Source organism: Vidua macroura, chromosome 1, assembly GCF_024509145.1.
Source record: "Vidua macroura isolate BioBank_ID:100142 chromosome 1, ASM2450914v1, whole genome shotgun sequence".
NCBI classification, from domain to species: Eukaryota; Metazoa; Chordata; class Aves; order Passeriformes; family Viduidae; genus Vidua; species Vidua macroura.
Window position 1 is genome coordinate 134,446,170 of NC_071571.1, and position 23,876 is coordinate 134,470,045.

Below are 23,876 nucleotides of genomic sequence, written 5' to 3' on the forward strand. Positions count from 1 at the left end.
CATCTTAAAATAAAAATTGATGGCCAAGTTGCTAGTCAGTGTGAGCTGGCTATCCCTTATACACAAGAACTTACTATTTTCTGCCTTCTAATTCTCAGAAACAGTAACTTAAAATGCATGTTATTTTCATGGTTTCTTCAGTTTTGAATTTGGAAGAAATAATGCACTGTGTTTTAATAATTACTCTATACAACTTGTGTGCAGTGGAACATAACTTACTGTGCAAAGTCTTTATGAAACTAATTTTGCTTCTCCTCCATCTGTTTATCTCTATGAGAGTTCCTTGTAAGAAAAGCCATTCACACTACCATGAAATACAAGGATCTGTATGCTTTAGGAGCATAAATGATAATGTTCAAAGCTCTCAAGTTAATTTTTTCAGCTATGTATAGAAAACTCCTATTCACTCTGTTCAGAATGATTTATGTATATTATATATATATATAACTTTTTTTTTCAAAGTTTTCTTTTCAGACTCATACAATAGAAGAAATTTTTTTGCATTTATGAGTTAAGCTCAAGAGTGTAGTTCTGAGTCAATTACTAGGCGAGTATTGGATCCTGTTATAAATTCTCCTTATATACAAACTTATATATTTGCTTCTTCAATAGTGCTTGTGATTTTCTCACAAGTTTTGGGTACTAACAACAGAGATTTTTTTCTTGTCTGTAGTGGGCTCTTAGAGCAGTTTTATGCCTTCTGGTTTATTTCAATTATTGGATACTGTGCATCAACTCACTTGGAAAGATTCCTCAGTGTACTTAGTAAAGCTGTCTTTCTAGTAAGTCTTGAAAAATGTTTGGAAAAGATATACTAAAGGTATTCTGGAAAAGCTTTTCTAAAAGAAATAGATAAGTTATTTATGTATCATACTGACTCTTTCATTGTTTGAAACAGTAGATATCACTGGAACTTTTTTCATTTCCCCTTCCTTTTCATTTGCCTTTGTGGTGGGTTGACCTTGACTGAGCACCAAAGACTTGCTCTTCTCTCCATTTCCCTCCTCAGCAAGACTCGGGGAGGAAATAAGACAAAAAAGTTTATGGGCCACTCAGCAGTTTCCATTGTGGACAAAACAAACTTGAAGAAGATTAATTTGTTAGGAATTAATAAAATAAAAGGACAGTGAGAAATAAAACCAAAACTGAAGCCCCCTTACCCCTACCTCTCTTCTTCCCAGGCTCAAATTCACTCATTTTCCCCTGTTTTTTCTGTCTCCCTCTCTGCCAAGGAGTCCATGGCAGGGGTAAAGGGAGTTGCAGCCAGTCCTCCTCCTCCACCTCCTTCCCTAACCTTGGTGTCTGCAACAACATTTCTCTCGTGGCCTTTTCTTATCATTGTTTTCTCTCACAGCTTGCACAGCTGTTTTGTTCTTTATTAAATATGTTATCACAGAGGCACCCAAGGAGCCAGCTGGGCCCAGCTCAGTGCAGCCGCAGCCTCTCCTCACCATGGCCACCCTTCAGGACTGGCTGTGGCCTTGGTAAAACCAACTGCACTGAAACACACAACAGGATTGTAAATATTGGTTTTGCTATGACTCAGAACTGAAGCTCTTCATCTTGCTTGCTTTTGCTCAAATAGCTCTGAAATGGTTTATTAGCATATTGATAGTTTTTATTAGCATACAGTAATGTTTGCCCCTCAGAGGAATAAGATATTCCTTTGCTTGGGGGGATGTGATTGAGTGCTTTAAAATTATGTGGCTCTGCACAAAATTTAATGCAGGTGTTGCAACTTGTCTTGTATATGAATGAATGAAATTTTACCAAATGAACTTATACATTTTATTTGGCTATGGAAAAGGTAAGATTGATTAAATTTGTGGTTCAAGGACAGTAAAGAATATACTGGAATAGCCATGACTGGCAGCCGAATATGTTTCAGTGAGACTCCAGTAAATTTAATTAATGTATAATGTCATCGTAAATCTACTGCTCACAATTTTAGTCTACCATTAACTCTGAGATTGTTCTTTTATTTACTGAATTATTTTATTTGTGATTGTGCAGCCTGTCTGCTGCATCCACCAATTTTTTTTCTGTAGGATTTAATTTGACAATGAAATTATTTATACTGGATAACAGATAATCATCCCAGTGGCTGAAGACAGCCAGCAGATCATGCACCATTCCTGAGGCATTCCATGGTGGATTGGGAAGTGTTACAGTGTAACTGAAATTTAAATATGCTTGTTAGATGAGGGATCAGCTTGTCTTAATTTTTCTGATTTCAGGGACATTCCCAGAATACCCGACAGCACACATGCACAGCTGGAGTCCAGTAAGTTTCAATTATGGGGTAGGAAAATCTTCTCTCCCTTTTATGTAAGCACAAATAGAATGAAAAATGTCCTCTGCAGTCAGTATAGGTCTTGTCCTTTTGTCTATATTTGTCTCAATATGTCATCTTACTGTATTATCTATCATCCTTTGTTTAATAATAAGCTATCAAAACTCAGGATATTGTGATTTAGGTTTGACATTGGTTATAAACTTAGATGAGGTTTGATTGAAGAAAGTATAATTCTAACTAATATATAAGAACATTAATAGCAATTTTTAATATCCTGTTCTCTTGCTTTGCATTTCAATTGCATCTCATAAACTAAAAATGGGAAAGAAATGTTCTTTGTTTACAGCCTGAGTGATAGCTACTTTGAACTCAGAATACCCTTACTTTATTAAAGCAACTCAGTGCTACTTAAATTGACTAAACCCATATTTCAAGTAGGGAAGAATAACTTGTTCTTTGGCTTGGATCTGATAAGATGGATTTCAGCCTGGAGTTTTTTTTTATCATTGTTTTAGAACGCTATTATAATGGAAGCCATGAATAAATGAAATGGCATAAGCTTCATTACAATAATAAGAAAAACTCCTTCAATGACTTTTTGCTCATTGCCCAATTCTTAAAATTCATTTTATGTTTTGTGAGATGTGGATTGTCTTTTGTATTTATAAAAATGCTTCACTTTTTCTCTATGCTTTGTATGTCAAAACTTGTCCTTTGACCATTTTCAGACCTTGTAGATTTGAAACAAAATGCACAAAAAACATAGTGTACATCTTGATATTTTTGTAAAAATATAATTAAAAATTAGTCTGATTGTGCAAGATATTAAGTCAGAAGACTGAATTCATTTGACCACAGTAAAGTGTTTATTTTTGGGCCTTCAACTTACTGACATAATTACAGTCAGAAATAACTGAATAATCTGTATTCCATTCTATAAATAAAAGCTCCTGATTGCATCTGATCACGAAAAGATTGAGTATCATCATTTGGTAATTTTAAATAGATTTTAAAAAGTGATATTTATCACAATTTTACTGCATGTTTGGTTATATTTCTACAATTTCTGTTTAAAGAATGTTGAAATATATGCATAACTGCTACTATGTATAAAATATTTTTTTTTTACAATTACAGGTTCTAGTTCATTTGAATCTCAAAAAATGGACCGACCTTCTATTTCAGTGACTTCTCCTATGAGTCCTGGCATGTTAAGGGATGTTCCACAGTTCTTGTCTGGACAACTTTCAGTATGTAAACATTTCATTGATATTAATGTACTTTTTGCAGCATATACAACTCTTACTATAGTGCTAGCTACCTCTAACAGAAATATCTTGTTAAACTAGCTGCATTTTTTGTTTAATGCTATACATCTCAGTCTAGGCAGGAACAGAATTTCATAATCATATTCCATTTTATTAGCTTTTGGAAATTTTATATGAGTTGAATTTGATATATACATATATATTTATCTGGTAAGCTAGACTGGTAGAGTCAAATTTTTACAAAGGTCAAATCTTGGCCTCCGGTTATGTTGGTGCTGTTGAGAGTAAACATTTTTTCAACTGTCACATTTGCATGTAGAGTTGGTAGATTTTATTTACTGTGTGCCTGGATGCTATGATTACTTATTTCTTATGCACAAACTTTCCCCGATATCCCTCTGATATTTTACTCATGTTGTATTCTTTGTATTGATGCTACTCAGTTTTGTTCTTCACTCTCACAGAGAAAAAAGTTCATTATGTGAATATTTTCTTTTAAAAGTACTTTTTTTTTGGTAATAAACTGAAGAAGTTGGGTTTTGTGCACCTTTCCATGTTATTTAAAATTCCAAAGTGTGATTTTTCAAAAGTGCTCAGTTGAGGCCTGACATATTGAAAAGGAAAGGCAAATGGAATGGAAGCAGTGCAAAACTGGTGTTAAACAAGTTTGGAAATGTCACATTCATGATACCTCCAAATTGTATTTGTTGAGTGTACCATAAAAATATGCATAAAATCCAAGCAGACTGTTTCTAGGTGTCACAGAAATGGTTTATGGTGTTGATAGAGGAGACAGAAAATATTTTTGTCTCTTCAGTGGCCATGTTGGCTCCATTTTGCAGTGCATGAGACATTATTTGTTTGCTCATCAGAAAAAACATTTACAATATATAATTTTCTGTAGTTGTTATACTTAATTACTTTGAAAGATTCAATCCTTTGGATAAATGGAAAACTAAAAATCTTGACCGTAGAATGCAGAGTTCTTTGCAAAAGTACAATGACAAGGGAACATGAACTGTCAAAATACGCAGACCAAAGTTTCTAAAAACCCTCTTATTTTTACAAGACAGTAAAAATTGTTGATAGGGGAGACAGGGAAGAAATAAATTCCTTTTTTCTAAACTTCATAAAATATTAGGCTATCAAAAGGTTGTGTTGCCTAGCTCCCAGCAGCAAATTGAAGAGCCAGAGTTAGCTGCTCAGTTGACCAGTGCACACACATGATGGAATAATTGGCCAAATAGGAACCACATAGAACTGACTTTCTCACTTTTCAGTTTCAGATCAAAATCATAATGAGTTTAAGATTAGGATTTTTAGTGAAGTCAGTAAGTCTTTTGATTTAGTGGTTTCATAGGATACTGTAGTTTAAGGTATATAATCATTGTATTGGGAAATTTTGAGGTATATTCTAATTTATTGAGAATAAAAGAAATCCAAAGGTTTCATTTCTCAGAATGGCATATAAAATTCAGTGTTTAACTCAAGAAGGCATAATTCCTATTTTTATTTATTTTTTAATGTTTCAATATATAAATGCCTATTATAAAAAGTTTCTTTCCATCAAAGGAAACCAAAATAATATTAAGAGACATTAGAAAATCTTTCCCTTTTTTTTGGTCCTTCCTTATGTACTGTTTGCAATTACATTCAATACTCCCTACTTGATATTATCTGTGTTTTCCTCAGAGAGCAGCTGATATCTATCTGAGAACACAAAGCTTCAGCTGAGTGAAACTGAAGTCAGAAATACTCTGTACCTCTCTAAAGTTGCAATTTATACATCTAACAATAGTAGACAGTTTGAAAGTTTGGATGCTTGTCTTGTCTGCCCAGCTAATGAAACATTGGAAATAGCTGTGTTTCATGTTAATCATGTTAAGGGTACAACCCAGCTCCTGCTGCTATTGGGTCAAGACTTTGGGAGGCAAGTACTGAACTTTTTGCTTTGCTAGTCATAGTGTCTGAAGATGCTCTGCATAGGAGGCAACATGGGGCCTAACTGGGCAAATTGCAATGTGTAGGTTAATATGCATTTTTAGAAATAGAGGACTTTATGAGAATTGGAGTATTCTACAGGAAGAGTGTTTTCAAAACAATCAGTGTAGTTTCATTTTGATCTTATATTTTAAGATAGTTTTAAAAAATTAAAAATGTTGTGACATTAGATTTGGGTGTTTATGTTCTTGAAAGTAGTATGATGAATAGTTTTTCCTTCACTTTTTAATATTTGGGTTTATCACTCTATAATTTTTAAAAGTTTTGAAACTTTAGAAGAGTTAGTGAAAAAATCCTGTTTGTACAGTTGGAGATGTTTTGAAAAATTATAGCGAACTATGAGATTTTCTAATTTTGGACCTTTAACAAAGGTGAAGTAGTGAGGTAAAACTGAATTTTGAAAATCTCCTCAAGTTACAAAAAATATTTTATTTCAAATGCTACAAAATAGATGTGCTTCAGTATTTTGGTCTTCCATGTCTTAATCAATTCTTTTCTAACAGAACAGTTGGTGCATCACATATTCATTCAAAATAGCTGAGTAAGGTAGAAATTAAAGGAAATACTAAATTCTGAATGTAATTGTGAATGTGTACTTTATGGGGAGTGCGTAGACAAGAGAATAACTACAGAACCCTGGCAATAAAGGAGCTTTAAATCAGTAAATGAGGATGTTGTTTTTTGTGGAAGTGGTGGGTCAATGATATTCTGTGTGATGGTGGCTGAATTCAAGCAGGTGTGATGGATCTGAGAGAATAGATTAAAGGAAAGATTTTGGAAGTGTTTTCGGTATTTTCTGTGCCTTTGAACAGTAGCATGTATACTGAGGGGTTGCTGTTAGTGCAGCTGTGGTTACTGTGAAATATAGGCAGTGAAATACAAGAGTTGTAGGCAGAAATGGAGATACGACAGTTTGGATGAAAGTCTGAAGTATTTGAATGAATACTGGAGCATAGGCTTATTCAGACAGTGCTCTAGATCCTTAAAGGATTTTTTAAATATAAATAGTATTTTGGAATCTATTTCTTTATGTTCAGTGCGGTTTTGGCTGGTTTAGCTACAGCAATGCCACTGTAGTATTCAGGGATGTCTTCCTCTGTCCAGTCTTCCATATGTTTTCCTCTGTATTGCCATTGGTCTGTGTAAGTGTTTTCTTTGTGGAGGTTACAGTGTCAAGTCTAGAGCTGACTAATAGGATTGACCACAAAGTAAACCATTGCACATAGACAGGAAATCCTCTTTACCTTAATAATTATTCTGCCCAAGTACATATTTAATTGAACAAATTATGTGCAACTACAGTAAACTATTGTGTGTTATAACTTGCTAATATAATTTATCCATATTATCTGTGTTTTATTTTATAGCACTTTTTATTTGTGTTGTTTTTCAGGGGAATATCTGACTGTTATTGCAATTATAGATTTTTTATTTGCTTTGTCTCATTCCTGTTTCTGTATTTTTTCACTGAGTTGTTTTTCCTTTAATATAATTTTGAAAAAGTCAAAAGTATTCTTTGTATGTTGGTGCTCTTAGCTTAACTACTGAATTTTAGCTACATTTTCAATACTGTATGAAAAGTATAACTTGAAATGCTTTTCCACTAGTTAGGTTTAGGGAATAATAATATAAGACCATGTGAATGGATACAAGTATAAAATCACAGTATTTAATTTTTGTACTGGTGGAAGTTCTAGCAGAAAAGGGGTGTCATTTATCAAATGAATCTATTTCCCTGTATACTTGAACCACAGAACCACTTCAACAGATTTTCCATACATATTCAATTTATAAAGAAATAAAAATAAAGTTATATTAATTATAGTTGCAATATATGCAACATAATTGAAAGCCTTTATGGTTCGTTATCAAGGGCCTATATGTCAGCACATTGAGGACATGAGATCAAGTACAACACATGCTACCCCTCCCTTTTCACATGTACTTTTTCCTTTTCTTCCTCCCCTTTATACCTCTATAAAATTAAATTGCTGTTGCTCTAATGTCAAGACCTGGAAAATGCTAGGTAGTGTGCACAGTGTGTTGATTTTCCTCCATTTCCAAGGCAGAATATGACAGGTGAGGACCCTTGGTGCATGGCGAGAGAGATTCTGTCCTTCTTAGGATGGCAATGTTCTGTGATAACTTATTTTTTCCCTTGTGAAATGGAGCTGAAGCAAGCTGAAGATCTACTTTTATTGTGAGTAGGTCACATTCTGACACCCTTAACACTGGACTCTGCAGCTCTGCCTATGCAGAATGGCAGGTAGAGTTCAGCTGCTGCACCTTGCAGAATGCAGGGAGAAACATCAGACAAAACTCGTGATCCAGACTGCCAAATTTTCTTATGTATCCTCTTTCTTTGATGTAAGAACAGATTACTTCACACATTTTATAGAACAGATTTCTCGATCATCTGTGCATGCCAAATAAGCGAGGAGGGTGGCAGAAGCATCATCACAGTGCCTATTTCCATGCTTTGAGTACATTTCTAATGGAAGTGAATATTAAGTAGTAGCTTCTTTCTATCATTTTGAATTAGATCAATAATCTCAGGAAAACTGAGCAGAGATAAAGGAGATTCCAACCTGCCAGATGGCTGTGATTATTGTGACCTACTCCATGCTCCTGTTCTCCCCCTCACCAGCCCTCTGAGGTATCAACACATGCTCCTTTTCCTGTCCATGGCCCATACTCTGTACCAATTTTGTGCCACTCCATTAGCTGTTGCCCTAAGCCGAAGGTGGGAAGTGGTTGCTTGGAATTTGCAGCTAGTCCAGGAATTTGTGTTGCCTTGATGTAGTTATTCTATGTAGCCATAGGAGGCCACAAGGTTGCATGTGGTCTGAACTGTTACAGCACAAAAATATGTTATACATGCATCTATATGTGCGGTTTGCTAAATTTTCTAGATCCCATTTCACGCAAGGATATTTTGTGTATACCATATGTCATTTCTGTCATGATTACTAGAGAATTGAAATACACAGATTGTACCTTCCCCCATGTAAAGTTAATGCCAGGGAGCACTAACTTTCTTTTAATTATTTTCTAAGTATTTAGGATGACTTTCCATAGACATGACTCTTAAAATTGCAAAAAATAAAAAAATCTTTTATTTTACTCACTTTCCTAAGTAACCAAAGCTGTCAGTATGTGAATGGTACTTGTTTCTCTCTGGATATGCATGTACAATCTCCCTGAAAGAGATTATCAACCTTATGTTTCTAACCCCACTTTTAAATCACACTTTGCCTACCTGTTGTTTTTGTTACATGTTATTTCTAAATCTATTGTAAATGTTGTCTATAGACTTGCAAAGAGAAATCCTTGCTCCTGGGGAATCAGTGGCAAAATTCCTGCTGATTTCCCTAAGGCAAGAATTTCCACCAAAGGGTTTTGATATGATTTGGTAACAAATTTGCAGATTTAATTTACGCATTGCATTAAAATACTTTTTGTTAGATAAATATGTTGTTGGTGTAAAGCTGTGTTTAAAGTAATAGTTATGTGTCTTTGTTTTTACTTTTGGTCTTTTAGTTTCCAGCGTGTTGTCCTTTTTGGTTTTGTTTTATTGCTTTTTCTTTAATTTTGCTTACCAGAGCCAAAGCCTTAGTAGAAGAACAACGCCTTTTGTTCCTAGGGTTCAGGTAAAGACTTCGTCTGCCTGACAGAAACTAAAGTTGTGGGTTTTTCTTTTGTTCATTATGGAAAATGCATAGTAGGAAAACGTTACATTATAGTCCGTTTTCCCATATTTTGAGTGTGTTGCTTTAAACCATATTAACAACTTTCATGTCATCTTGTGAGCAGCTTGTAAAATTCTGCATGGAGGTTAAAATATTAAATTAAAATTTAAAGAGACATCTAGTTTTTGTTTGCTGTCTGCCCAATATTAAACTTATACAGGTTTCAATAGTGATGATGGCTATGCATCCCACATACAAAATTTGTGTATTGTTTAAGCAATAAATAATTTTGTGCTTGAGTTTATTATATAAAGATGAATGTCTCTTTAAATCATTCATTGTCATTACTTAACACATATTTTTTTGCATTTTCCACATAATAGTAGCGCCTTGAGTAGAAGACAGGCAAAAAATTTGTACCTTGTTTAAATAAACAAACTTCTTGTATATGAAACTTGGTTCTTGCATTTTTAAGTACATTAAAATCACCAAAACTCTACTTGAATAAAAAATTAATTCCTTCTTTTTCTTGCACTATTTATTTAGCTTTGATATTCTGTTTAGGTACAAGTTGTTTGCCTTTTTTTTCATTAGGAAGCTTCTAAGATACTATAGATTTATGCAAAAGTAGGTTTTACTAATATTCTACAATGCTTATCTTGCTTTGCTGCATGTTTTTTATTTTTTTTTAACTAGAATATTATCTGATTTTCTTACAATATATCTTTATGGAGATGTTCATTTTTTGTGTGGCAGCTTTATAAATGTTGTTCTTTGATTAATTGACCAAAATGTAAAGGATGATCAGAAAGAGATGACTGAATTTCATTATGAAATGGAAAAGAGATCATATATATATTTAAAAAGGAATTCTAAATAAGACTGTAATTAAGACATCAAATATGACTCATATTTGATAAAGTACACTTTTTTCACAACATAGTATTCTCAAAAGTATTTCTTACATCTGCTTAAATATAAATTCAAAATTAAGAACTTCTAAAGAAATGAGAGATTAGAAAATAATGCCTTGATTGTATGATTTAAAGTTAATATATTATGTGCTATTGACATAAACTGGTTTTGTATGATAAATTTAAAACATCCTTTAGCATGATTAAGAAAGTTAGTTGCTGCTCATGATAATGAAATCAGAGAGGTACAATTACGAGTTGTTAAGTAGTTCATAGAGGTAAATATTATATATGACATAAGTAGTTTTTTAATATTTATTTTCTTTTTATATATGTGATAAATAAATTTAAAAAATATATGAGAGTTGATTGTTCAATTTAAAAAGGAAATCTCTGCCTGAAACCTGCATGTTTAATGAAATACTGTAATGTAGAAATAACATGTAGTAGTTCCTTGTTTTTTAATTCCATTATACAAAATAAAAACATAGACATAAAAATTGTTTGTTCTACTTAGACTAATATCCTCTAATGAAACAAAAAAAGTATGTTGCTCAAAAGATTATGGTAGCTGAGAAATGAAAAGAAGTGTCATGTTTGCTCGAAAATATCTAACAAGAGGTGAAAATGTTTAAGGATTACTTGCTCACCCTTTGGATGCATTATTTTTTATATTGTAGGTAAGAATTGTCCTTAGCCACAGTTTTGTCCCTACATAATCAATGCCTGTGGAGTCCTTGTGGACCTGTCTAACAGGGATTTTTTTGCAGAGCCTAGTAACTGTCAATGGCAAACATAAGGGTTTTGACAAGAGTTCCTGAAGAACTCAAAATTATGACCTTGGCAAAATCTTTACAACTGCTCTGTAACAAAAAGTCATCCATCTACCCACTTTTAGTGGTGATAGTAGATAGTATAAAAAGAATAATGTTAGATATAGTTACCATGCAGGCTGCTGAAAGAAGAGGAATTCTCCAGTGGTCTTCAAACAAGGGTATTAGGATCAGTCCAGCAGCAGTCCAGAACTCTGGTTACTTTTTTGGCATGACAAATTCACTAAATCAGAGCTCTGAGCTGCTGTTTATGGTTGTCAGGAAGTATACGTTTCATTGTGGGCTGAGGTGTAGCTGTGTCTGTAGAACTCCTTACAAGAATGAGAATCTCCAAGCATTCTCTTTATATTTATTTGTTTCATCGCTCTCAACAGGAAATGCGTATCTTTATTCTTGCTTGCATCTTCTTTACTTGTTAGTCTGAAACTGATCCTTTCTGGCAAAAGCTCCTCTTCCACACTTCCATCCATGACATTCCATTCATCTGCTAGCTCACTGAATGATTTCATAGAATCATCATTATTTCATTGGGAAGAGAAACACTCAGTTTCTTTCCTATCAAATGCCCACTGAGCTTTTACTAATTTTACAGTACTTGTAAAAATGCATCTTTATTTCCTGAACTTTTAGATTCAGTTTGGCATACCAGTAATTTTCTAACTTGTGGAGTGATGCTTTATGAACCTTTGTAGGGAAAAATCTGTTCTTAAAATTGTGTTTTCTATACAGTATCTCTTGTTTACTTGGCAAAGCATTCTTTTGAGCCAGAGTTGCCCCTGGGTTTTTTCTAACTTCAAAAATTTCAGCCATCCTTTTGGCTTTAATACAGAACATCAATATATTTGATAATGTATAAAAATATGTAAAAGGTAAAACCATTAAAAAAGAGATTTTGAAAAGAAACATAGATTAGAGCAGCCGAAATACTTCCATAATTTCCTGGCCTTTTTATCGTACGAGCTTTTCCATTTGACAGCCTTTTCTTGTAGTTGTTCAAGCATATTAGAAAGCAGCTGAAGCAGAAAGCAATAGTAGTTTGATCTAGGAACCCTCGATGCTTAGGATTTTTTAGGGGTGTATTTAACAATATTCAAAACTGGCCTCAGCTATGCCAAAGACATTACTACCTCAGGGCAGTTTCAGCATCTGCATAAGCTTAAGTCAAATAAAAAGATTAATGCAAGTATTTTTAAAAATAAACTGAGATTTTTTTTTCAAACAACAGATCCCACTGATGGATCTTTGGTTTCTGAATAATGTGAGAAAGAAAAATAGTACATAATTTAAAAATAATAATAAACATAATAAACACCTATGTAGGTTACATGAAAAATTGTAATGAAGAACAGAATTAAAAAAAATGCCTGGCCAGCTGTCTATAAAAGCCAGTGATGTCTGAGTAGGTTGTGGTGGTAAAAATCAGCTGTAGGGCAGATGGTCTCTCCCTGTGGCACAAGTTTTATCTCTTTTCATGAGACTTGTGAAGTAACCCTTATATAACAAAGACATAACTGTAGCATAGGATTTAAAACTTCAAATATTCTCTGTTTCTAAATCTAAATTCTGTCTGAAGATATATTTTGCCTGTATGTCCTGTATATAAAACTACATTGGAATTGTGCAGTTGAGCAAACAGTCAAATATTCATGAGACAAGAGTATAGGGAGTTCAATAATAACATTATATAGAATATCTTAACTGATTCCCTTATCAGGGGAAATAAGAGTAGGGGCTCTTATACATGATACTTCTTTTCTAAACTCTGACCTCAGTCAGTGCTCTAAAGTTTTTAGTGAAGATGAGATATAATAGAAATAGATGAAATATAGTAAGCTTAATTTATATAATTTATACTAACATCAAATACATTTGAGGTGCCTTGAGGAAGAGCTTTCACTTGTACAGTTGAAGGAAAGATCTAAGTACATCAATAACTGCAGTGAGTGATTAACCCAAATAAAAGACACCTAAGCCCATTAAGTCTGTTTGAAACTAAGGCTACTCCAGAGGGTGAGTTGATTCTCCAGGGCAGTCACCTTCTACTGAGGCTACAGAGGACCAACCTTACACATTCTGTGATTCTGTGAAACAGGAATGCTAGCTAGATATACTAGATACCTGCATCCTAACTTCTCAGAACACCAGCAGTCAGCTTTTATATACTGTTTGTGTAGGAAGCTTATTCCAAAAACAGGACATATACTGTTTAAATATTGTTTAAACTGAAGAGGTTGAATCTGTGTATCAAAATAGTGCCTTTATCATCAAGCTATGCCACATCCTATTCTTCTCTGGAGTATAAAGTCTCATCTGAAGCTGATACACTTTGGCTGGTAATAGGAGTGTCTGGTGTTATCACAGTATGCTTCAGTTTAGCATAGCAAGTTCCAGACCTGATACCCTACATGAGTATTGCTCCTGTATTAGACCATTACTGGTTAAAAACCAGAAAGAATGAAACTGGGGTCAGACCCACATCTCTGTTTCCTTCAATCCTCTGAAGGCAGAAGAGTTCCTGTTTCCTGCACTCTGTGGCAGTTATTCCTACCTGGTAGCCTGTCTGCAGCAGATGCACCCCTCAGTGAATAGCAGACCATCTCAGTGCATCTCAGTATCAGGAGGCACTAGATGAATTTAGATGCCTGTTTGCCTGAATGTAGGTCACAGCAAAAGCTTAATAAAGCATTAGGTGCATGTCTGGCTGCGGAAGGAGCCCAGGGAAGGAAAGTATATGAGCATGTGTGTGGCTAATTAGTCGCCAGGACTTCAGTGTAAAGTGGGAAAGTATTCAGGTTGCACCACTTTCTAAGTGAATCTTAGGTACCTACATCCAAAGTAATCTAGACAGACAAAATCCCATTCAAGAAGGTTTTGTTCAGGTGTTCGTCTCGACATTAGCATCAGCTAGGATGATTTTTTATGTAGCGTATTTTATGTGTTGTTAGTTTAGCTTTCCCTTTCCTTCATTTAGATCAGGATTGCTTTGTTGAAGTTTCTTAGATGTTCTAAACTTATAAAAATGTGTGTGTGTGTGTAAAACATCTTGCTAGATTTTTGTTCATCCCAGTCTCTCTTTCAGCATATATTGTGTTGGTTAGCATGGCTAGTTCTTTTGTCACCTCACAGCATTTCCCTCATTCATTCTATTTTTGCCCTTCTGTTAATCTCTGGTCCCTGACATTAGTGGTTCCATTCTTCCCGTGTTTCACCAAGAAGTATCCTGCCTGATTTACTTTCACAGTAATTATAAAGCAGCTTTTTATTTGTCCCTTCTTCCTTCTTCTAATCCCATTCTCCCCTCTATGGGCTTCTTTGACCATTCTCTCACAGTTTCTTCCTTCTCCTTGCATCCTAGTCAAACGACTGCTTGAGTTACAAGTACCTTTGCTGCGTATTGGAGTGCTAGCAGTGTGAATAGAGGAGAGAGAGAGAGCTTTCTGGTCTTAATTCTGACTCCTGGCTTTTTCTGCAACAAGGCAAATTAAAGAGCATTACATGGAAAATATGCCCATTTAGTTCAAGTTTTTCCAATTTTTTATTTCAGAACATCAAGAGAAAAGTAGAAGGTATAAGTCAATGCAAATTTTGAGCCCTTGTTCCAAACTACAGTTTTTAAAGCAACTCAATGAAGTGGTGTCAGATGATTTCAGTTTCTGCTTAAGTAATTCTCTAAATATTTTGACTGAAGTTTTCATGTAAAAATTCAGTCTGAAACAAATATATTTAGCTTGCATATGAACACATAATTCTGGTTGTATTTTTGGTGCCTATTTTCACATTCATCAGTCACAGTTTGTGATAGTGTCTGTATCACAAATATATTTCATTCTCCTTAAGCAAGCATAATTTTCCACAAAAAACAAACGAAGAAGATTGTCTTCAGTGCTTGAAATGTGGGACTAGCCAAGTCTGTCTTTTGCTTCAGGACTCCCAAGGAAACCTGAGGTGGATACATTTAGTGTCAAAGAACATTTAAGTTGACTTGCACTTCAGAGGTCATTAAAGCTGTACTGTTGATACAAAGCTTTCTGCTTTTGATCTATAGCTGGATGGAGATAACTAGAAGTCCAGATAATTCTCAGTGTAGAAAAAATACTGTCAAAGCCCCTGGCTTGCAAGCATGTAGGAACAACATTTAAAATTCACACACAGATGAGTGGCCACAGGGCCCTTTAACAATTAGTACCAGAAACCTTAAAGTCTGTAGCAGGGCCAATGACAAGGCAATGGAGGACAAATATCCCATTTTTAATATCCATTCAAATGGTTGGTGGCTACAAGAGTTGCAAGATCTGAAGCAATGAAGGAAGTACACTGCCACCAGTAATTGAGTTGGCGTGTCTTAGTGTAATCTCACTTAGTGAAGTATTAGCAATGGCAGAGAGCTAAATCAGCCTCTTCTTTATGGGTTAAAAGTCTCGAGAATTACATCAAGACTTTTCTTTAGGAGTCTGAAATGTTGAAGATGAGGAGCTATGATAGCAGATGACAACTCTGTTTCTGAAATTATGTGAGATGGTTTCCACAGAAAGTGCACCTTCCCCTCTTTATGTCTACATTAGCTAGGATATATTCATGCCTAAAGGTGTATTGCCTGGTTAGGTGTGCAGCTGGGCATTATCCTCTCTGATTCCCTTAAGTTCAGGCAGGGTCACTGTTTTCTTTAAATGTCCTAGTTTGTCCCGTCTCAGGCAAAGTCCTCATGCAAAGAGCCTCCTCAGTAAGCTGTAGCTAGTGATACTGCAGTGCTACCACCATGTAATGGCTCCCTGGCCATTTGGAAGGCTTTGTTTTGCCCTAACTACATCATTTCCCCTTTCTGCAGTGACTGCTCTGAAGTAGGTATATCCCTTTCTTGGCTGATGTACTTGCAGTCATAGAATTCAAACTGAAAAAGCTAAATAGCAGCTTGTAATGACTGTAGTGAAAAAGGATAGCAAATCAAGCCTTAAACTGGTTAATAACAACTTCTACAAATGAATAATAGTGGTTTTTACCTTGTTGCTGAGTTGGACTATGAAGAGGGTTGGACTACTGAGCCTTCCTCTCAGTATTTATGGAGGACTTATATGATTTCAGAATAACTGTATTTATGTTGAAAAATATTAAGTGATATGAAATACTTATGGGTTTATCCCATAGTCTCTTTAGCACAACAGCAGATGAAAAAATGTTAATTCATTGTGCATAAACTCAGAAACTCAGAAATGTATATATATGAATACCATAGTAATGCAAGTAATACAATACAAGGGAGAATAATCCTAACCAGAGCACCATGTAAAAAACAATTAGTGTGAAGTAAGGTACTTGCAGTACAGGGTTTTAAAAAAAGAGTAACTCCTGGTATATACTGAAGCTATTACGATATTAACTTATTTTTATTCTTTGTTATAAATGAAAAGTAGAATATAATATTTTCTGTTTAAGTAACCAATATAAATAGAAGCTCATGAGCAAAATTATTTTTAAGGATTAATATGCAACTTCATTGTAGAAATAAGTTCACTAATTAATATTTTCTTCCTACAGATAAAACTGTGGTATGACAAGGTTGGTCATCAGTTAATAGTGACCATACTGGGAGCAAAGGATCTTCCTTCAAGGGAAGATGGGAGGCCAAGGAATCCTTATGTTAAAATTTACTTTCTTCCAGACAGAAGGTAGGGTGAACACAAAGTCAAGGAATATTTGATTTAGTCTGATACTCAGGTGGCATGCACAGCTGAACTTATCAGCCATACTTACATGGAAAAAAGCTTACAGTGCTGAGCTTTTGTGTTGAACATGCTATGTAATAGCAAGGTGTCTTTGAACACTAAGCACAAACTTGTTTTCCCTGGTTATATTATAAAATGCTGAATAGAAAAGGAAAGGAAAGGTAAACATATGTCTTTGCATGGGGAGCTGTTATTTGCAAAGAATGTTATTAGTGTATTATAATGCCTTTATATGCTAGTTATTCTTTAGAGCAAAGAGGATGCTACACAGTCAGGTTCATAAATTTCTGGACTGATGAGTCCAGCAGTTTGGTTTGCCCCACTTTATGCAATAAAGCAGCAATAGGTTTTGTCCACAGTATAAGTTAGTTAATGCTGAAGGGGACTCAGCTGGGAGTTCCCATTTGCACTTTGAAAACTTTCCCTAAAGCACAGGACTCATGTTGATCTGGATGGTTTAATATATGCACTTCAGAAAAATTAAACTGTGGTAGGACCCCTATTCCTGAAAAGCTCCTTCACTTCTTAGTCCATGATTTTCTGTGTATCAATTTAGGTGTTGGGAAAAACAGCGGAAGAGATAGTGTGTTTTCCAGTTTATTTTTTTTAATTGATGTTTCCTCAGATTGTGTCAGTAGGGGAACATGTTTACCTTTATTTTATAATGTACCAACCAAATAATTCAAAGCTTTAATGTCACTCAAAATAACAGATCAGTGGATTGCTGAATCTGTAGAATAGAGTGTAACTGGTATTTTTACTTCCTTTGCTTTTCCAAATAGCGAAAGTAGGAAGATTCCCATTTGGCTTCAGCAGGAATTAAAGCTATTTAGTATTTTGGAAGATCTTGCTTTTTCACTTTCACTGTAAACCATATGTTGACAAGCAAATTTTCTGTGACTACCTAATTTGCTGTGTCATTGATGATTAAAAGGTTTTGGGTAGATTTTCTCAAGGTCATCAGTATTTGAACAGTTGGTTCAGGTCTCTAGTTTATTCAAACTGCTGTAGTGTGTTTGTAGCTGCTGAAGCTGTGCTAAACTGAGAATCAGGTCTGCTTCAATTATCTTACCTGCTTTTTCAATAGTAATGAGTAATTAATAGGCTAACAAAAGTGTGTTCACAATGTTTTACAATGTAAATTGTGATAAGTAAAAAATATATTGACATTAAATTTTATTAAGCTATAATTTTTTTCTCATTTATGAGAAGTATTCAGAACTTTCTTTAGTTGTTTTATGTGCTTATGATCAGCAATTTGTCTTATAGAATTGTGGTTTTTTTTCTGATGTAGAAATTCATTTTCTTTCCTTAGATTTAAAAGCTAAGTAAGCAACAGTATATTTCTTGTGTAGTAGAAAGAAACATGCTGGAGGTAAAATACTCTTAAGTAAGTCAAGCATTTAATTAGATGAAGATACTGAATTATCTTTGAATTAAGAAATTTAATTGCAAAATGTTGTACAATGTAAATTATTTCAGTTCACAAGGGTAAACAAACCTTTTGTATGCTAGAAACAATTAATTTTTTTTAATAGTGTGTCTAAAAATATTATTAGGCAATTTTTTGATCCAATTTCCAAGTAGCAGTTCAGAAATACAATGACTTTATTACAATTGCAATTATTAATGAATGGACTGCATCTGCATTGCCTATTAAAAATCCTTATAAATGAGTATGGCAGCTGCATTATGCAGCAATCAGCAGGTTTAAAATAAGCATTGTTATGAGGACTCTTGTCAGTATTCTCAGTAGGAGGAGTGTGGGTGTTTTCCAGCGAAAATTGTTTTAATCAGAAAATATTAATTCTTTCAAGCAGAAATATTCTGCAAAAGACATTGCTTTCAACAACACCCTGGAGCCGGAGCCAAGGCTGCCAGGGTAGCTTTGCCTGGAGACCTCACCTGGTAATGGAGGTCCACCTTCAGCCTGGGTGATTCATTGGAGTGACCAAAGGATTTGGGAAGCTGTTTTGAGAACACTGTTTGTTCCAGTGTTGCTGGAAAAGAACGTGTGACTCACTTTTGGGGCTTCTGGTTTCCCAGGTGGATAAGGAGCCCTTAGCCAGGAAAACCCTGCACTGCCCCCAGCTCCCTGACCATTCCTTCACGTGGGCCAGCTGCTCCTTCCTGCTCTGCAGTTGGAGGGAGCCACTGTAGGACTGGAACTTGACTGAACCAGCTGGATCATTTTTTGAAATGCAGGTGTTTGCTGTGCCCAATGTTGTCTGTAGAGATCTTCTACTGTCAGATTGTGCCTTGTGGAAATCCCATTTATGGAAATACATTTTATTTTATAAAATGCTGTTTCCAAAATAAAAGAGAATAAACCCAAAATCACATTAAAACATTTGTAGTTTTTGGGAAACATCTTAAAATTGGAATTGGCACATAAACTTGAAATGACCTAACCATAGCTTTTAATATGAACTTATTAATTATCCTCAATATATGCACTGACCATTATAATAAAGGAAAATTCATGATGTAGATTATAGTACCCATGATCCTACAAACTGAACTGCTGATTTAAGATTTCCTATTTTCTGTTATATACGTAATGCAGTTTAATGGTGTTTTGAGCATATTTAATATTTAACTGTTTTTTTCAGTGATAAAAATAAAAGAAGAACAAAAACAGTAAAGAAAACATTGGAACCTAAGTGGAATCAGACATTTATTTATTCTCCAGTTCATCGGAGAGAGTTTAGAGAACGAATGTTAGAAATCACTCTTTGGGACCAAGCACGAGTTCGAGAGGAAGAAAGTGAATTTTTAGGAGAGGTATACAAGTATTGGTAGTTGCTATAGAAATACAGTTGCAATCATACTCATGTATAGATAGAGTATTTTCGAAAAAAATACTAACTGTGCAAAGCAAAGCTGGTTTTATTGTTTTATTTTTTCTTTCACTTAGTAGTAAATGAATAGTAATCTCGCACGTATCACATAAATCTGATATGAGATTCTTTCTGTGTTTTTTCTGTTTTAGTAACAGCATGAATGTGGTTTCTCACTTTCTAATTGTTCATTAAAATCCATATTATCCATAGTCATATTTTATTAAAACTTTGGAACGTTGCTCATTAACTTGTTTGAAAGCTGTGAAGGTTCTCATAAGGTAATAAGGGTTTTGTGAAAGATTTTTTGATATATTTAGTGTTCTAAAAGGCACAAGAGATTTTTTCATATTAAAGCAATGTTTTTATATTACTTCAGACAAGTCCTTAGCAGTAAGAGAATAATAGAATAAAATTTATGAGTATGTTTATTTTAAAATATTCTGTCAGCAATGCTTTCCTACTTTTAACCATTCTTTCTTTTTTAGATTCTTATTGAGTTAGAGACAGCATTACTAGATGATGAACCTCACTGGTACAAACTTCAAACACATGATGTCTCTTCATTGCCACTTCCCCATCCCTCACCATATTTGCCACGCAGACAGCTCCATGGCGAGAGTCCCACACGGAGGTTACAAAGTAGGTTATTATTAGTTTTACACACTGTGTATAGTTCATTTGATTAATGCATAATAAAATCTATTAAATTCTTGTGAATGGAAAGCTGACAGAATTTTTATGTTAATTTGTAGCTGTTATGAATTAGATCATTTTGGTTACTGATGAGAGTCTGACGTGCTACAAATTGTATCAACCACTGCGATTACACCATTTTTTTCTTATAAGACAACTCAGTTCAGATCCTCAGCTCGAGTAAATTATCTCAGTTTTTGCAATGTGCTCTTTTTATCATGAAGCTCTTTCTTTTGTATTATGTTCATAATTTCATTGTTTAAACAAAAGTAGGTTTGCAGAACCTCTCTCTTTAGCTTGTACTTTTAAAAGTAACCTGTGTATAACATCATATGTAGATAAATTAATACTATGGCCTGTTGCCTTGCTTTGATATTATTTTATGTGCTTAGATTCACAAATAGAATTTCTTTAAAAATTCTACTTTGTAGAGTTTGTTATACTCAATCCATAGTAATTATCAGTAGATATTTTGAAAATAGAATATATAAAATACGGTAATATAAATAGATACATAAGAATAAGACAGTGAAGGGGGAAAAATCTGCTTATTCAATACTTCATGGTTTCTCCAGTTTAACTTTTCAATACTGCCAGTGATTTAAAGCTCTTCTTCACTGAATAAACTTTATAAAATACCAGTTGGCAGTTATATTAAAAAAAAGGCAAACCAAATTAACCAACCAAATTAATAAAATTCCCAAAACCCAAAAGACCCACCACCACCACAAAAACCAACAAAACCAAAACTCCAAAACAAACAAAAAAGCCCTAACAGCACAACAACAACCCAAATCCAATTTTTAAGATTTACTTGGAGTTTCTTTGAGTCATTGTATGTGAGCATGTGTGCGTGTTTCACACCAACTCACAGAAACTTATGTGTGTAGTCATGAAAGCAAGCTTGGATATTTCATATGTTCTATGTAGAGTCTTTATTACATAACCCATTGTATACAAATATTTCAAGGAGTTGATCTGTTTTGCTTCTGTGCACTTGATGGTGAGAAGGATTAAAATGCTCCATATCATAATATTCTGAATAGACACACTGTCGGAGACTTACATTGCATAGCCTTGAAGCTGTAATATTATACTTGTCCCCAAAAGGACGAAAGAAGTGATAGTTAAAAGATAAGGAGTTCTATTGCAATTCAATCCTCTTCAGTCTTCTCATATACCATGACTGTTATTTAACTAAAGTTTTTAAATTATACTTCTTATATGGTCTATACCATCTTTTAACACATTTTAAGAAGCTTCCATCAACTATTTTTACAGACCAATTGAATTCTTTGTATGTAAAGTTAGTGAAATTCTGGTTTTAAGGGAATATTCAGTCCTACAAACAAACGCTGTTTGACTATCAGAATTTCTGTCTGTGCAATAAATAATTGCCATTAAGAATGAATTTCTGATTTATTTTTTAACATATTTTAGTGATGTTTGAGTAAAGATCTGTTGGATGATATTGACTCAAAATATGAAAGACATTCAGGTTTCTTTATCTAGTAATACTACGTAATAATAAGTAATAAAAAATAGCTAATAAATACTAATCCTCATAATGTGCTCAACTGAACAATTGCACCTGTTTGTCTGTAAATATAAAGGAAAGGATTTAGCAAAACTTCTGTTTTGGTGAAATACTAAGATTTGGTATAGAAGTCTTGCTTTTCAATGAAGACAGTTTAGCCTGACTATTCCCAGGGTCCTAGTTTTTCAGCCTCAGGTTCATAAAACTTCAATCAAATAAGCAATTTTAGATGTTCACTATTATTGCTGGAAAATTCACATGTTCCTACACTAAATTATACTATTTCCTTTTGTATAGAGATAGAGAGCCTATAAAGAAGGATTTTCTCTAGTGGCCTAGGAATATATTCATGTCTTGAATCCTTGTGTATCATAAATAATTTTCAGTTTAAACAGATAGTTTGAAATGTAGAGAACATGGTATCCTGGAATTAAAATCCTTGCTTTTTGGAGTCTGAAAAAGTATACAACTGGAAATTTAGTATCTGATCAGAGTTCAGCTATGGTAGAAGAATCCATTTAGCAATGGGAAAATACTATATTTCTTTTATTTCTGTCACAACTCTGAAATGAAAATAAAAGTACTTTTTGGTGTCCAAAGAGGTCGTGCAATATCCTACTGAGAGATCCAGTACTCAACTGAACAAGGCTGTAAACAATGCAGTGTAAGTTGGCCAGGCTGAAAGAGGCACTGCACCAGATGGGCTCCAAAAATGCTCTTCCCAATCTAAATGTCATCACCAGGGACAGGTGAAGGGCAGACAGCACCTCTTAAGACTGTTTGTCTTCACCGAGTGAAGTATTTATACTATATTAATAACGCACAGAAGTGCAGGGTTTCAACTTTTTTTTTGAGGTGTAAGTAAAAAGAGTATAAAATTAATATATTAGTTTCTGGTGTCTGAAGAGGCTTTTGTATCTTTCAATAACATTATTGTATATGATGAAACAGAAAATGTTATCCAGCAGCACATTATGACAATGTGAAGAAAATCTCTAGAACAAGGCATGTCTAGCATGTTTGTCAATGTTTTTCAAAGCACTTAGAACATGTACTAGGCAGTTATCAAGCAGGCTGATTTCAGTTTTTGGGGGTGCAAAATCTGAGCAGTTCAGTCCTCCTACCTTTTGTTCTTTTCTGCAATGCCTCTATGTATAGAATCAGTGATGAAAGAATTTATTGAATACCCCCAAAAATTGTTAGTGTGAGAAATGACAGGAGAGATATTTTGAATTACAAGGTTGTTTTTTGTTTTTATAAATACACATTACACATCTAAGCTTTTTTATCTTTATGATTGTCGAGTAGGGATAAACTTATTTATTTGAAGACAATACTTAAGTGTTACTCTCTAAAGGTAGTTTAAATGAACCACCTACATTTACCACTTCTATTCTCTTTTTAATATCACTGGATTGCAATGTTCCTGAAGAAGAGCAGACTGTCAGCCCTGAGAGTGAAGTTGTATTTACAGATTGCCAGTAGCAAAGAGCAAGCTTCCCACAGAGCCCCATATGCTGTTTTTTTAGGAACCAGATTTCAGAGGCAGTAGCTTAGTTTCCACATATATTTATCTCTCAATATCTTTGAGTGGGCAGTGTGTTGTAGTACTGACTGATCTAAGTCAGCTGTCCACCTTCTCTTTCCCAGTCCTCTGATCCATACATTCCAATAACTTCCTAGTGATAAAGAATCATTCCCATACTTTCTCCTTTGTGTTTTTTGACAGACATCTACTTAGAAACTGGAACTAATATACAACATAGGATTATGATTTACTAGCTCTTTCAGCTAATTATATTTGAGATTTTCATAACCTGATCCAATGAGTATATTTTAAGCTTTTTCTGATGAGAAATGTGGGGTAATGAGTAGGTCTCTTTTACTTACTGTGCTCAACTTTCAAAGTGAGTTTTTAAAATGACTTCATTTTCTCTAACATTTACCATAAAATCAACCATACACCCAGAATTCCGACAACATTAATTAGAATTACAGCCAAACTGAAGTTCTTTTTATATTGCCTCTGAAAAAGACTGTAACCAGAAAATTAAAAATAATTTTAGAGAATATTTAGGAATT

General features: G+C 34.2%; 1 protein-coding gene across 38 annotated transcripts in view; it reads left to right on the forward strand.

Moving 5' to 3' along the window:
• Positions 1-23,876, forward strand: part of RIMS2 (regulating synaptic membrane exocytosis 2) — a 447,198-nt gene that overhangs the window by 237,563 nt on the left and 185,759 nt on the right. For 29 of the 38 annotated variants that reach the window (XM_053972036.1, XM_053972112.1, XM_053972077.1 and 26 more), the window contains 5 exons: positions 2,238-2,284; positions 3,434-3,546; positions 16,534-16,664; positions 19,334-19,505; positions 20,050-20,203. In XM_053972036.1, coding sequence (XP_053828011.1) covers positions 2,238-2,284; positions 3,434-3,546; positions 16,534-16,664; positions 19,334-19,505; positions 20,050-20,203 — 617 coding nt within the window. Of the gene's footprint in view, positions 1-2,237; positions 2,285-3,433; positions 3,547-9,167; positions 9,216-16,533; positions 16,665-19,333; positions 19,506-20,049; positions 20,204-23,876 lie in introns of all 38 variants that reach the window. The other 9 variants (XM_053972011.1, XM_053972055.1, XM_053972006.1 and 6 more) reach the window with 1 other exon arrangement.